Below are 15,935 nucleotides of genomic sequence, written 5' to 3'. Positions count from 1 at the left end.
GGCTTGTTACACAAGGTTGTTTTACTGGTTTCTTCTTCTGGTCTATAAGACTCTATTTTATTTTATTTTATTTCATTTCATTTCATTTCATTTCATTTGAGATGGAGTTTCGCTCTTATTGCTGGAGTGCAATGGCGCCATCTCGGCTCACTGCAAACTCCGCCTCCCAGGTTCAAGCGATTCTCCAGCCTCAGCCTCCCGAGTAGCTGGGATTACAGGCATGCGCCACCACGCCTGGCTAATTTTGTATTTTTAGTAGAGATGGGGTTTCTCCACGTTGGTCAGGCTGGTGTCGAACTCCCGACCTCAGGTGAACATCCCACCTCAGCCTCCCAAAGTGCTGGGATTACAGGCGTGAGCCACTGCTCCTGGCCAAGACTCTTTAATAAAAGACCTGGGTCTTATCTCAAAGCCTAACATGATAAGCATTACAGATAGAGCATCCCTAGCCTGAAATGCTCCACTTTTGAGTGCCGACAATGACACCACTCACGTGCACAAACTTTGTTTCATGCGCAAAGTTATTTAAAATACTGTATAAAGGTGCCTCAGGCCATGTGCATAAAGTGTATATGAAACATAAATGAATTTTGTGTTTAAAGTTGGGTCCCATCCCCAAAATATCTCATTATGTATATGCAAATATTCTTAAATCTAAAAATATCTGAAACTCAAAACACTTTTGGTCCCAAGCATTTCGGATAAGAGATACTCAACCTGTAGTAGGCACTTAAATATTTGCTAAAGGAGGAAGAAAAGAAGGTGAGAGGGAAGGACAGGAGAGAGGGAGGGAGGGAGGGAGCAGGACGTTTCAGGACCCAGCAATTGTCCTGAAAGATCTGAGACAACTCTAGGCTGTCCAGGGAGACAGCTGAGCTTTGACTTCAGTCCTTCCCACTCATGGTGGTCAGTCCATCCTTGCCCTGTTCTAGCCTCATTCCTCGCTCTTAGTGGCTTCTATTCCCACCAGGAAAGTGCTCCCGTGCTCCCCGGCCCTTCTTTTGGAAGGAAAGCCTCTAATCAGCGAATTCACACAAGCGAATTCACACAAGAGAATCTTCTCTGCTCGTGCCCCCTCTCAAAGGCAGCTGCAATTTCAAAGAGAATGCCTGGAAAAGGAAGCGCTTTCTTCCAAATAAATGAATTGCTACTCAAAGGAAACAAGAGATGGTTCATGGTAGGAAAGAAGAACCTGTCTGGGAGAAGCCTGTTCCCATTACAAACCGCACTGACCTGACCATGTAATCTCTCTGTCAGAGTGGATGAAAGAGGTACCCTGCGGGGTGGAATTCCCAGTCCCATGTCCCACTTCAGTGTCTTGTCCCTAGGTGCTCTGCCTTCCCCTCTATTCTGCATTCTCATCATGTCAGGCCCTGACCCCCCGCAAGCACAGGTTCTCTCACCTTGGGTATCAAGCTCAGTTTACCCAAGGACCACAGGGGAGTATATGTCCTGCCCTCTCACACCAAGACCCAAAGGATAATAGGACTGTTCCCTATTTAGGGCTAGTTAGAGCAGAACTCTAGAAGCACTGGCTCATCTTATTACCTTGGACCGAACGCTGGATGTCCTCACCTGGACTGTTCAGGGAAGATAGCAACTGGACTCTCTGCAGGCCTCAGGCCACCCAGCCTTTTCGGAAAGGCACACCTCCATCACACCATCCCGCCTCAGTCATACTTCACAGGCGATTTTCCTGTTTTCTCAGCTGACTCCTCCTTGTCTCTTCCTCTTTCCCATTAAAAAAAAAAAATCCCTAAGTGCCTGGTGGTTGGATGGGAAAATGAAGCTCAGCTTCTGTGATATCAGCTCACAGCTTCTTCCTTACAGGCTCTGTCATCCCTTCCCAGAGGCGAGAACTACCAGGAGTTAAAAATAAATGCATTCATGCAGGGAGGGGGTGTGACCAGGAGAAAGAAACAAACTCTTTGGGGATTTTCTGCAGAATGCAACTAGTTAGACAATTAGGCTCAGCAGAGCATCACAAAGAACTGGGAGGAAGGGAGGTGGCTGGGCTCCTAAGGGTCCCCAGCTAAGGGATTAAGCTACCCTGGCTGCTACAGACCTTGAACAAATCACAGCATCTCTCCCACTGCCATTTGAAGCTAAGGGTCTGCCCTTTAAGTCCCTTTGCTGTGCATGAGGGAGCCCAGGATGCCTAGATGGGGAGGAGCCGCCTCCAAATCACACCAACAGCCACAGCTGCACCCCTGAGACCCATTAGTGGGACGAACGTGGCCAGCCTCTTGGGAGGACCAGATTTTCATCTCATTGATGTAGTAGCCTCCCTGGGGTCCTACCCACCAGCTCTGTCCCTAGTAGAGGTGGAAAGAGGAGGCCCTGCCATCCTTGAGGAAGGGCAAGAGCCTGGAGGTCCAGACAGCTGGAGTCAATTTCTAACGCATTCAGTGCAGGGCCTTGGGGAGATACTTTGTTTTCTGGACTTCTGTTAAATGCACCTTGGTAAATCATGATAATGAATGTGACCTTAGGGCATGTGTAGTATAATGCCCTCATTTTACGGATGGAGAAAGGGAGGCAAAGGTTATCCAAGTGACTTGTCCAAGATAACACAATTAACAGCAGCAAGCCCATCTAGAACATAAGCCCTCTAGCGTCATTTTACTGTCTCATGCTGCCACCCAGTGATCTCCTCTGACCTCTTTGTGTTCTGCCAGGAAACTGGGTGACAAGGGATTATAAAGAACTTCCCCTCCAAAGGTCACTAATTAAAAATAAGATCATGCTTTTATTCTGATAGTGCCTGAATTCAGCTGACAATAGAGACATTCAGAAAGCAAGCATTTATTCTATAAATTAGACACTAAATTTCCTATAATATAAAGTGGATTTATGCATCATGTAGGAGGGTTTGAGTAGATAATTTCTAAGGCTCTATTTCTATCGATTTAGATAGAATGCCTTTGCATGCTTTTGTATATGTTATTTCTTCTGCCTGAAATGCCCTCCCTCCAGTCCACATGCAACCTCCTTGCATAACTCCAGGGGGAGTGATTCATTTAGATGAAAATATGAATAAAGAGCCCTGTAACTCATGCCATGTGACAGTACTAAAGCGACCGGCCTGTCAGTGAAGCATGAAATGGTACGCTGGGCATTAGCCAATGGCTTAAGAAAACTTTGTCTAGACTCTCAGAGAACTGTTTCTACCTGCATGAGAGCACTCCCATGCCTCAGTGTCACTTGGCCATTGTGTGTTTTATTTTTTATTTTTATTTATTTATCATTATTATTATCAGTATTATTATTATCATTTTGAGACGGCATCTCGCTCTGTCACCAGGCTGGAGTGCAGTGGTACAATCTCGGCTCACTGCAACCTCCGCCTCCCAGGTTCAAACGATTCTCCTGCCTCAGCCTCTCAAGTAACTGGGACTACAGGGCACGCCACCACGCTCAGCTAATTTTTTATTTTTAGTAGAGACGGGGTTTCACCATGTTGGCCAGGATGGTCTCAATCTCTTCACCTCATGATCCACCCACCTCGGCCTCCCAAAGTGCTGGGATTACAGGCATGAGTCACTGCGCCCGGCCCATTGCAGTTTATGTCACACTAGACTGTGAAAGAAGGAGATGTGCATGTTTATTTTTGTATCCCAGCACCAAAAACAATGTTTGGCTCTCAATAATCACGTATGGGATGATTTGTAAAAGAGTTCATCAGTCAAGGGTCATTAGGCCTCACAGGATAGAGAAAAGTACACAGACCTCAGAGTCAGACAGATTTTGACTGGCATTCCTATGCTGCCACTCGCTGGCTGTGTGGCCTTGGCAAACCATTCATACTCTCTCAGACTCAGGCTTTTCCACAAAACAAGACTAGTAAAAAGTTAAAAGATACAAGACAACAAGGTGCTGTGGGTGAGAATTAGCAAAAACTATAAACACCAGAATCAGATCACCCCCAATATTTCCAAATACTTATATTTCCAAATATAATATCCAAGTATTGGAATTATCAGGTAAAACTTATAAATTAACTATGCATAACTTGCTTAAAGAAATTAAAGAGCCTAAAAATGTGAGTAAAGTGTAAGACTCCATGCAAATAACAGAACAGATTTAAAAATGAACAAATTAGAATTTTCAAAACTAAAAAATATAACAGTTGGAATTAAAAACCAAATGAATGGGCTTAATAACATATTATACATAGCCAAAGAGAGTATGAATGAACTCGAAAAGACAGGTTTGAAGAAATTAACCAGCAAACAGCACGGAGAGACAAAGAGATAAAAAATCTGGTCAGAGATTATAGACGTAGAGGATAAAACAAGGTTTAACATACATTTAATTTGAGTTTCAGAAGAAAAGAAAGAGTATGAAAGAGATAATGACAAAATGGCTAGAAGTATTTTTCAGAACTTATGAAAGGCAAAATTATAAAACTTTTAGAAGGCAATACCTGTATAACTTCAGAGTAGGGAATGATTTATTAAGACAAAAAGTGCATACCATAAATTTACCTGCTTTTAATTAATTACTTCTGTTTATCTAAAAACAACATAAAGAAAGTAAAAAGAAAACCCAAGATTGTATAAAAGCTGCAGGATAAAAGACATTAATACGCAAAAGTCAATTTCTCTCTTATATACAGAAATGAACCATTGGAATTTGAAATTAAAAGTGCAATACCATTTACATTAACACTCCCAAGAAATTGAAATACTTAACTATAAATATGACAAAATGTGTATGAGATCTGAGAAAAACTACAAAACTTTGGTTGAAGAAATCAAAGAGGATCTAAATAAATTGAGATATTTTCCATGTTCATGATAGGAAGACTAAATATCATTAAGATATTAGTTCTTCCCAACTTAATCCGTAGATTCAACACAATCCCAATCAGAATCCTAGCTAGTTATTTTATGGACATCAACAAACTGATTCTAAAATTCATGTGGAAAATGAAAAGACCTAGAATAGCCAACACAAAACCAAAGAACAGCAAAGTTAGAGGACTGATGACCCAACCTCAAGACTTACTATAAAGCTACAGCTATCAAGACAGTGTGGCACTGAAGAAAGAACAGACAAATAGTTCAATGGAACAAATAGAGGCCCCATAAATAGACCCACACAAACATAGTCAACTGATCATTGACAAAGGAGCAAAATCAATTCAATGGAGAAGGGCATCTCTTCAACAAATAGTACTAAGCCCAGCATGGTGGTGCACACCTGTAGTCCCAATTACTCAAGGAGGCTGAGGCCAGAGGATTACTTGAGGTCTTGAGTTTGAGACCAGCCTGGGAAATGTAGCAAGACTTATTACAAACAAACAAAAACAGTGCTGGCACAATTGGACATCCACATAAAAAGTTAATCTAGACACAGAATTTATACCTTCCACAAAGATTAACTCAAAATGGCTCATAGACCTAAATAGAAATCATGAAACTATAAAACTTCTAGAAGGTGACATAGAAGAAAATCTAGGTGACCTTCAGTTCAGTAATGACTTTTTAACTACAATAAAAAAGCACGATCATGACGGAAAAAAATGGATACGCTGGGCTTCATTAAAATTAAAACTTCTTTGCAAAAGACTTTGTTAAGAAAACGAAAAGAGAAACCATAGACTGGTAGAAAATATGTGCAAAACACATATCTGAGAAGGGATTGTGTCTAAGTATACAAAGTACTCTTAAAATTCAACAATAAGAAAGCAATCCAATTAAAAATTGGCAAAATATCTGAATAAACACCAGCTCTCCAAATAAGATATATAGATGTCAAATATGCATATGAAAAGATGCTCAATATTATGTTATGAGGCAGTTGCAAATTAAAACAATGAGATGCCACTACACACCTACTAGAACGTCCAAAACCACATTTTGACAACACCAAAGGCTGGCAAGGAGGTGGCATAACAAGAATTCTTATTCATTGTTGGTGGGAAGGCAGAATGGTACAGCTTGTTTGGAAGACAGTGTAGCAGTTTCTTATGAAGCTAAATATAGCCTTAACATACAATCCAGCAATCATGCTCCTTGGTTCACCCAAATGAACTAAAAAAATGTATGTCCACATAAAAACCTGCACATGAATGCTTACAGCAGATTTATTTATAACTGCTAAAAAATTGGAAGCAACCAAATTGTCCTTCAGTCAGTGAATGGATAAACAAACTGGTACATTCATACAGTGCAGTATCATTCACTGATAAAAGGAAATAAGCTCTCAAGCCATGAAAAGACATGGAGGACATTACTGCTAAATGAAATAAGCCATCTGAGAAGGCAACATACTGCATGATTCCAACTATACAATATTCTAGAAAAGGCAAAACTAAGGAGACAGTATAAAGAGTGGTTGCCAGGGGTTTTGTTGTTGGGGGGAAAGGATGAATAGATGGACAATGGGGTATTTTTAGGTCAGTGAAACTATCCGATATCATCCTATAATAGTAGACAAATGACATTATGCCTTTGTCAGACTCCTAGAATGTATAACACAAAGGAGGAACTCTAATGTAAACTATGAACATCAGCTAATAATAATGTATCAATCTTCGTTCATCAATTGTGCCAACTATACATGAATGTAAAATGTCAATAATAGGAGAAACTGTAAAGAGGAATGGGGTATATGGAAAGTGTACTTCTCTGCTCAATTTTTCTGGGAACCTAAAACTGCTCTTTAAAAATTAAATAAATAAAAAACAGACAAGCCAACAACTAGGAGAAGCTGTTTGCAGCACATACAACTGACAAAGGATGAGTAGACAGAATATGTAAAATATTCTGTAAATCAATAAAAAAGGACAAACAGCACAACAGAAAAATACTTAAACAATAAAGGCATGACCAAGTATTTCAAAGAAGAGGAAACACAAATAGCCAATAAATATATTAAAAACGGTTCAATCTCATTAACAGTCATCATCAAAATGCACATTAAAATACAATAAATTGGCTGGGCACGGTGGCTCATGCCTGTAATCCCAGCACTTTGGGAGGTCGGGGCGGTGGATCACGAGGTCAGGAGATCAAGACCATCCTGGCCAACATAGTGAAACCCCGTCTCTACTAAAAGTACAAAAAAATTAGCCGGGAGTGGCGGCATGCATCTGTAGTCCCAACTACTCAAGAGGCTGAGGCAGGAAAATTGCTTGATCCCGAGAGGCGGAGGTTGCAGTGAGCCGAGATCGTGCCACTGCACTCCAGCCTGGGCAATAGAGCGAGACTCCGTTTCGAAAACACACACACACACACACACACACACACACACACACACACACACACACACACAATAAGTTATTGTTAGTAAATTGGCAAACTAAAAAGTCACACAATATCAGGTAATAAAAAGGATGTGGAAGACTGAAATGTGTGCACACTACTGATGACAAGGTACATTTGCACCAATGTTTTGGAAAACAGTTTGTCATTATCTGGTAACGTTAAGCATTCACATATCCTGTTACCCAGCGGTTCCCCTCCTGGGAAGACACCTTAGAAATGCCTATACAGACACACTAAGAAACGTGCACAAGAATGCTCATAGCAGCATCATTTTCAATAGCAAACATGGCCTGGCACATTGGCTCACGCCTATGATCCCAGCACTTTGGGATGCCGAGGCTGGTGGATCACTCGAGGTCAGGAGTTTGAGAGACCAGTCTGGCCAACAAGGTGAAACCCCATTTCTACTAAAAATACAAAAATTAGTTGGGCATGGTGGCGTGCACCTGTAATCCCAGCTACTGGGGAGGCTGAGGCACAAGAATCACTCGAACTGGGGAGGCGGAGGCTGCAGTGAGCCGAGATCGCACCACTGCTCTCCAGCCTGGGTGACAAAGCAAGACTGTGTCTAAAAAAAACTTTTCAATAAAAAATAAATAGCAAACGCACAGGAAAAAACAAAATGTCCATTAATTGTAAAACTGATAAAAAATGTAGTGTTCCCGTATAATGAAACATGGTAGTTAAGTTAATTGAGAACCAGTGTTCCTAGAACAGAGGTGATATTCATAGTATTTAAAGACTCGGGGCACAGGTAATGATCAATCAGAAGAGGCCTAATCAATCCCAGTGAAAGCGGCCAAATGTTATGCCAATGTACGCTGGCTTCGCACTGAGCATAAAAAGCAATCTGCAGAAGAACACTCAACAGTATGATTCCATATATATTTTTAAAAAACATGCAAAATGAGCCAATACATAGTTTAGAAGGTTTAGAAACAGATAAAGAAAATTAGTGGAATAATAGATGTAAAACTCAAGAGAGTAGTTATCTCAGAGGGGACAACGAACAGGACGAGATACCATGGGGAGGGACACACATGGGACTGCTTTCTTTCCTTTTTTTTTTTTTTTTTTTAAGATGGAGTCTCGCTCTGTCGCCCAGGCCAGGGTGCAGTGGCGCGATCTCGGCGCACTGCAACCTCCGCCTCCCAGGTTCAAGCAATTCTCCTGCCTCAGCCTCCCGAGCAGCTGGGATTACAGGCACCCGCCACCACGCACGGCTAATTTTTTGTATTTTTAGTAGAGATGCGGTTTCACCGTGTTAGCCAGGATGGTCTCCATCTCCTGACCTTGTGATCCACCCGCCTTGGCCTCCCAAAGTGCTGGGATTACAGGCGTGAGCCACTGCGCGGGGCCTGGGACTGCTTTCTTAAAACCTTGTGTTGGGTACACACAAGGGTGATCATTGTATCATTCTTTATACCTTACACATATTTCTTTAATATTATTTTATATATACTCAACACTTAATAATAAAAATTGTTTCTTGAAAAGCATTCATGAATTACAGAATAAAATCTGAATCCTGATTTCAGCTTTTATTCCCAGAATGACTTCAGGTGCCTTGCTACATAAATCTCTTTGGATCTCAGTTTCCTCCTCTGTAAAATGGAGGTAATGACCCCCTCAACATTGTTGAAAGAAGCAAACACACACTGCTATAACACACACCGGGAGGGCAGGGATTGCATTCCGAACATCTCCTTATCCCCACCTTCAACGTCGAACTGATACTCTATTTGTCATGGCCTGAAGAAGCTTTCAATAGAAGTGACTATTGCTCTGACTAATTCTTGTACTCAGAGACATGCCCCCACCCGCCAATTCCTGCTCACTTCACATTCCTTTGACAGAAACCAAAGGTAATTTCAAATCTTTGTTCTCCTTTCTTTGATTGGAAATTAAAGCACCAATGAACACGCAGAACAAAGGAACTGGTACTTACCATGTAGATCTCAGAAAGAGTGGGGCCCTAGGAAAGAATGGGGAAAACTATGTAAAACTCTCCTTCAGGACCCCAAATCCATTCCAAATGTAGACATTATATAGAAGTAAATGCCTATCTTCATTGAGCCACTGATTCTAGATTGGCTGCTTACGGTTATATTTTAAACGTTTTAATGTTAACTTGCAATGATCATTACAAGTTCTTCTAGTTCGAGTCTTCCATTTGCATTTAACAGGTGAATGCATTACCATAAATAATAGTGTGCCAACCTAAAAACCTAGACAGAACTAGCAATTAACATCTGTGCTGTTTGCTGTCTCCTCAGCTTGAACTGATTTCCATTCCTTTGCCCAACACCAAATGGTCGGATCAGGATTTTGTTTTGTTCCTGCTTTTCGTATAGGAAGTGCTGATGAGACATGGAAATGAGACAATGAATGACCGTCGGATATCCTCTTCCACTGTGTGACACTCACTGATAAGCCCGTCTCTTACAGGAAGCCCCTTTCTGTTAAATGGAGAGACAGAGGGAAGATAAAAGCAACCAATACTTATCGGGCTTCCAACATGTGCCAGCCGGAGAGCTCACATTCTCTTACCTCCCTTAATACCACTGCAATCAGGGGATGTAGGAATAATTATTCCAGTTTCACAAACAGCAAAATGTCAGAGACTTAATGACCTGAGGTCTCACACCTGGTGATGAAATGGACACCTGTCCCCACATGATGGAAAAGAACTTTTTAAAACTTGTCCATAGGCCAGGCACGGTGGCTCACGCCTGTAATTCCAGCACTTTGGGAGGCCAAGGCGGACGGATCACGAGGTCAGGAGATCGAGACCATCCTGGCTAACACGGTGAAACCCCGTCTCTACTAAAAATACAACAACAACAACAAAAATCAGCTGTGCGTGGTGGCGGGCGCCTGTAGTCCCAGCTACTCCGGAGGCTGAGGCAGGAGAATGGCGGGAACCCGGGAGGTGGAGCTTGCAGCGAGCCAATATCGCGCCACTGCACTCCAGCCTGGGCGACAGAGCGAGACTCTGTCACAAAAAAAAAAAAAAAAAAAAAATGTCCATGACCCCTAAAGATTCTGACTTCAGTAGTCTTTAAAACTTCCCTGGGTGTTCCCAATATACAACCCAGGCTAAGAAACCACTGGTCTATTCAGTTCCAACTCTTTAACTGCCAGCGAAAAGTAAGGTGAGTCACTACCATTCTCAGCATTTAGTCAAAACATCTGGTCTTCCTACAAAGAATCCCAATTTTAAGCTTTATGAGAGTTTTACGGCCTGTTTTGTTCTCCACTGCAACCCTAGTCCCTAGAACAATGTCTGAGATGAGTAGACAGCACATACTTGTAGAGGAAATAAATGAATAAACACACTCCTAGTTTTTATTCCACAAGCACACATCAAGTGCTAGTCTGTGGGAGGCACTGACCTAAGTTCTAGGGAGTTGGCACTGAGCCAGTCCAGCAAAACCTTTGCCATTGTGCAGTGTCCATTCTAGAGCAGCACTGTCCAATAGAAACATTATGTGAGTCATGAGTATAATTTTAAATTTTCTGGTAGCCACATTAAAGAGGTAAAAAGAAATAGATGAAATTAATTTTAATAATATGTTTTATTTAACACATTATATTCAAAATACTATTTTAATATATAAACAAAATTATTTTACAACTTTATTGAGGTATTAATTGGCATACGATAAAATATAAAGTACAATACGATATAAATAAAATAAAATACAATAAAATACGACAAAATATAAACCCAACTATAAAAATTACTAATACATCATTTTACATTTATTGTTTTCACACCCAGTCTTTGGAATCTGGTGTGTATCTGACACTCACAGCACACCCCCAGTAGGATACATGCCAAGGGCCATGTGCCAAGGGCCACCATATTGGACAGCACAGTTCTGGAGGGCAAGACAGACAATAAACAAGTAAACAAACAGATGTGTAATTAGAAAGGGTGGGGAAGGAACGCCTCTCTAAGGAGGTGACATTCAGCAAGTGAATGATTGAAAGGATCTAAGAAATTAACAGAGAAAAAGTAGCTGTGCTTCTGGTGCTGAAATAGAAATGTGTCTTCAGTATGATTCTGGATGTGCTTTGTAGCATCTTGTAGTTGTCGGGGAGATCGTAATGTAATATCCTAAATTAACAGCTTCCCTCCCTAGGACTCTCTCCCAGGTTCTCTTCCTGGCATAGCCTAACCTGTGATCCTGGAGCTCAGCTGGCTCCTCGAGTCCCAGAAACCAGCTGAGGCAATGCTGAGATGCAGAAAAGCCACACGTCCTCCAGCCTACTGCTTGAGATGACTGAGGACCAAAGGGCCTCTGTTTCCCCTGACGGCAGTTACGATAAATACAACACAGAGCATTTTCCTGAGAGTCCTTTGATCCTTGCCAGCTAAGCAGAAAGGACAGGGAAGCTCCACTGGCATCAAGGTTTTACCCCGTGTTAGCCAAATGAATAGGGCATTCTGAAAAGAACTCCAGATTACTAGAGAGAGCGCCACACTATTGTCTTAAAGTCCAGTGAAATCACATTTTAAACTTTCCCTTGGCTGAAATGTTACCAAGATCCAAATTAAAATATGTGAATACTTGATCGTTATAAATATCACACTTATAATCTATAATTTTAAATATTGTGAAAAACATAAATAATTATTAATTTATTTAAATAAGTTGTCCTCTCAACACCTGCTTGGGGCAGTAGACATGGTGAGATCCACAGCTCCCTCCTCTTAAGTGTTTTTTTAGATGAAGGGATTATAAGTCATACAATTCATTTTCTTTCTCCAATTAGTATCGCAACTGTCCACTGAAACCCAATACTTCACGTGCAGAAGCCAGTTACTGAGTTGTTTGCATTTCCTTACTTAAACCTATTAAATTCAACTGGATGAGAAGTCCATTGAGGAAAGCCAATCGACGTTGAAAAGACATTTATTTAAGACCCATCAGGACAACCAGCAATACAAACACAGTAGTTTTAAGTTTCAAGAGTATTTTTAAATGTCATTGTGAATTTGCCAGTAATTACTGTAAAATACAACATAATCAAATCAATTTTGTATATGACTTTATTTTTTTAATTTTATTTATTTTGAGACAGGGTTTTCTTCTGTTGCCCAGGCTGGATGCAGTGGCTCAAGCACGGCTCACTGCAGCCTCAATCTCCTGGGCTCAAGCGATCCTACTACCTCAGGCTCCCAAGTAGCTGGGACTACAGGCGTGCACTACCACACCCAGCTAATTTGTTGTTATTATTATTATTATTATTATTATTATTATTTATAGCGACGGGGTCTTGCTATGTTACCCAGGCTGGTCTCAAACTCCCAGGCTCAAGTGATCCTCCTACCTCAGCCTCCCAAAGTGCTAAGATTACAGGTGTGAATCCTCATGCCCTGGACTTATTTTATTTTTGACAATTCCCGTCATCGTAACTGCAACAGAGTTTGCTTTCTTTAAAATTAATCGAAATGTATAAGGAACTTTACGGAACAACCCTTAACAGAGCTATCCTCATGCAACAGAGAGGCGTGGAAGAGAGTGGTTAAGAATATGGATTTGGTCGGGTGTGGCGGCTCACACCTGTAATCCCAGCAGTTTGGAAGGCTGAAGTGGGAGGATTGCTTGAGCCCAGGAGTTCGAGACCAGCCTGGGCAACATAGCGAGACCCTGTCTCTACTTTCAAATTTTTTAAAAATAACAATTAAAAAAGAATATGGGTTTGAATTCCGTCCTCCACTCACTGGCATTATGACCCTGGGCTAATTGGCCTTGCTTGTATATTAATTTCCCCCTCTGTAAAATTGGGGATAATAATAGCACTTGCTGCTAAGGCGCATGTGAGAGTCACCTCAGCACTCAATAAATGTGTGCTCAAGTAGCTTAAAAAAGTGCAAGTTGCAAACCTCATGATGATTTTGCTAAAATAAAATCATAACCAAGACTGTTCTGTTTGCATCATAGTTTAACATTTGAAAAGAATGCCATCTTTATTATATTAGCATGTTTTGCTGGAGATTTATTATTTCAAATATTTTACAGTAATTTTTATTTTATCAAAATAAGTTTGTTTTAGGTATTAAAAATTGCACCTATAAATTGCAAAATAAACGTGTTTTGTTATACGTGGTAGTGGCACGGGTAGTGGGGTGGAGCAAAGGACTTTGTATTGGGGTCCATTTGTATGAGTTATAATCCCAAGGGGGACAATACTAGAGTTAAATCAGGAACAGCGCTTGGAAGAGGAAACCTAAAGTCATAATTTCAAGTAAATGTATGTGATTTATAGGAGGACGATTTTGCTAGGCCTTGGGTTAGGCTGCTGAACTCCAGTTCTGCCAAACAGTGATGCAGGCAGGATTCAGAAGTCAAACCTGAATGCTTTGGGCTGAAGTTTGCTGTGAAACTTTCAGGACAAAGACCCCAAACAATATGATCTTTTGAACAAACCAAGAAATTCAAACTGAGTGGTGTCAGATTTTTAAAATACACCTGATTTGGAAGTTGATCCCATAGATGGTTATCACAAAGTCATCCCATCACAATTTTAACTTCAGTGCAGTGGCATTTTACTAGTTTTTGAGGCAGAGTAAAAGGAAAGACACCATGTCTGTATTAGAAAAAAAGTAGGTCTTGGCCAGGCGTGGTGGCTCACGCCTGTAATCTCAGCCCTTTGGGAGGCCGAGGCGGGCGGATCACCTGAGGTCGGGAGTTCGAGACCAGACTGACCAACATGAAGAAACCCCATCTCTACTAAAAATACAAAAATTAGCCAGGCGTGGTGGTGCACGCTTGTAATCCCAGCTACTTGGGAGGCTGAGGCAGGAGAATCGCTTGAACCCAGGAGGTGGAGGTTGCGGTGAGCTGAGATCGCACCATTTCACTCCAGCCTGGGCAACAAGAGTGAAACTCCGTGTCAAAGAAAAAAAAAAAAGAAAAAAAGCAGATCTTTTCTGGAAACATTCTTCAACTATTCCAGGACACTTCCAGTAGGATCTCACATATATAGAGCAGAATAAAAGATACCATGGATGCACTCACCCAGGGCCTTCTGGAATACAGCTTACCTGTTAGATTAAGGCCTTGCCCTTCTGCTGATTTTCGCTCCACACCCACCCAGATTTGGCCCTGCCAATCAGCGTGATCCTCCACACCTTTCCCTTTGCGCTGTACCCGGAGGTGCTTGGGGCACAACCATCAGCACTGGGTCCTGAGGCCCTAGGTCCTCGCAATGATACCTCTCTTCCCCAGTGAAAATTCAAGGATCTTTACCTTTGCAGAGGTGAACTTTTGTTTCTTTCTTGCTTTCAAAACCAGGAAGGGAGTCAAATCACATTTCCTTGGCTTTTTAGCATCCATTTGAGTCCTGCATGAGGGAAAGTAAAAAATAAATTGGCAGGAGGAGTCAAATCTAAGTAATGGCCCACACACTCAGGGACAGAAGAAAGCAGGCAGGTTTGAAGAAAAGACAGCAACAGGCCTAAAAGCAGGAGCAGGGTCCCTGCTTCTCCCTTGCTTCCCTTCTGATGGTCACATGAGGTCAGGAGGTCAGACAGAAGCCAGGGAAGGAGGAAGAGATAATCAGGTGATTAGCAGTTTAGACAACCAAAGGGGAAAAAAACCATTTCCCCTAGTTAACTGGAAAGTAAACCTCATGCTTTTGCCACAAACATAATATCCCCCTGCAGGATGGGCGTATTCATGGGCTACTTAGATAGTTTAATGCCTATACAAAAAGAAAAGGGGAACAATTGGTAGAAACACTTCCTCTAATTCTCATTTGGCCATGTTTGCATCTTCTTCATTCACAGCACAGTTCTATTAATAATTAACTTACTGCAAGACAAAAAAAACCTTGCACACATTTATGGAATCTAGTGTAAGCAGTAATTTCTGTAAGTGGAAGGTGAGTCTTAGAGGGGTCTCAGGACACTTACATTCCCTGTTACATTAGCAGAGTACAGCTGAAACCGCTTGCTCTGTGTCCTTTGCAAGTCCCTTTTCAGCTTCTAACTTTAGCCAAGAGCCAGGGGAATCAAGAATACAAGAAACAGGGGCACAACAGGAACCAATGCAAATATTATGACAGCTTCTGCAAATCACTCCACTGGCAGGCTCTTGCAGACACCATATAAATGATGATGGCACCACAACTTTGAAAGTATTCAGAGGATTAAAGAAAAGTCATGCTAACATGTCTTGCAGTATAACTATTGAAAAATCAGAACTTGTCCATAATGGGATGTTAACAATTCATGGCACACATATGTTTTATGAAATATAATGCAGCCATTTAAAAAATAAGATAGATCTTTATAGGTGCCCATAATGTATTGAGCAAAAACAGTAGAACATGTGTGTAATATAATTCTATATTTATTTAACAGAAAACAAAATGCTTGCATGTCTTTATACAGGCGTATGGAAAGATCTAGAAGAAATGAACTGTAATAGTGACCTCTTCTCAGTAGGGCTGGGGGAGGTAGGTAGGAACATTAACTTTAACATACACACACATACATACAATATGAAAAAATCCTGCACAAAAGCAAACAAAAATTACCAGTAACTTCTCTGCTTATGATCATAGTTTCACTTCTTCCTTCTCTTCCTTTCTTTCTATAAACATTTGCTGAGACAATTTCACTGATAAACCAGACATGCTCTCTGC

The 15,935-nt window shown here is 41.2% G+C and overlaps 1 protein-coding gene across 10 annotated transcripts in view; it reads right to left on the bottom strand.

The window, feature by feature from the left end:
- DYRK4 (dual specificity tyrosine phosphorylation regulated kinase 4) overlaps positions 1-15,935 on the bottom strand; it is a 63,624-nt gene that overhangs the window by 43,271 nt on the left and 4,418 nt on the right. For 5 of the 10 annotated variants that reach the window (XM_031001057.3, XM_055357835.2, XM_019038602.4 and 2 more), the window contains exons 2-3: positions 14,537-14,630; positions 9,223-9,249 (exon numbers count right to left, since the gene is read on the bottom strand). In XM_031001057.3, coding sequence (XP_030856917.2) covers positions 9,223-9,249; positions 14,537-14,630 — 121 coding nt within the window. Of the gene's footprint in view, positions 1-1,575; positions 1,687-9,222; positions 9,250-14,536; positions 14,631-15,827; positions 15,874-15,935 lie in introns of those variants that run through there. The other 5 variants (XM_019038606.4, XM_055357836.2, XM_019038609.4 and 2 more) reach the window with 3 other exon arrangements.

Source organism: Gorilla gorilla, chromosome 10 (genome assembly GCF_029281585.2).
Source record: "Gorilla gorilla gorilla isolate KB3781 chromosome 10, NHGRI_mGorGor1-v2.1_pri, whole genome shotgun sequence".
NCBI classification, from domain to species: Eukaryota; Metazoa; Chordata; class Mammalia; order Primates; family Hominidae; genus Gorilla; species Gorilla gorilla.
Note: the sequence above shows the minus strand (reverse complement) of the source record. Positions and strands in the feature narration are given on the sequence as shown.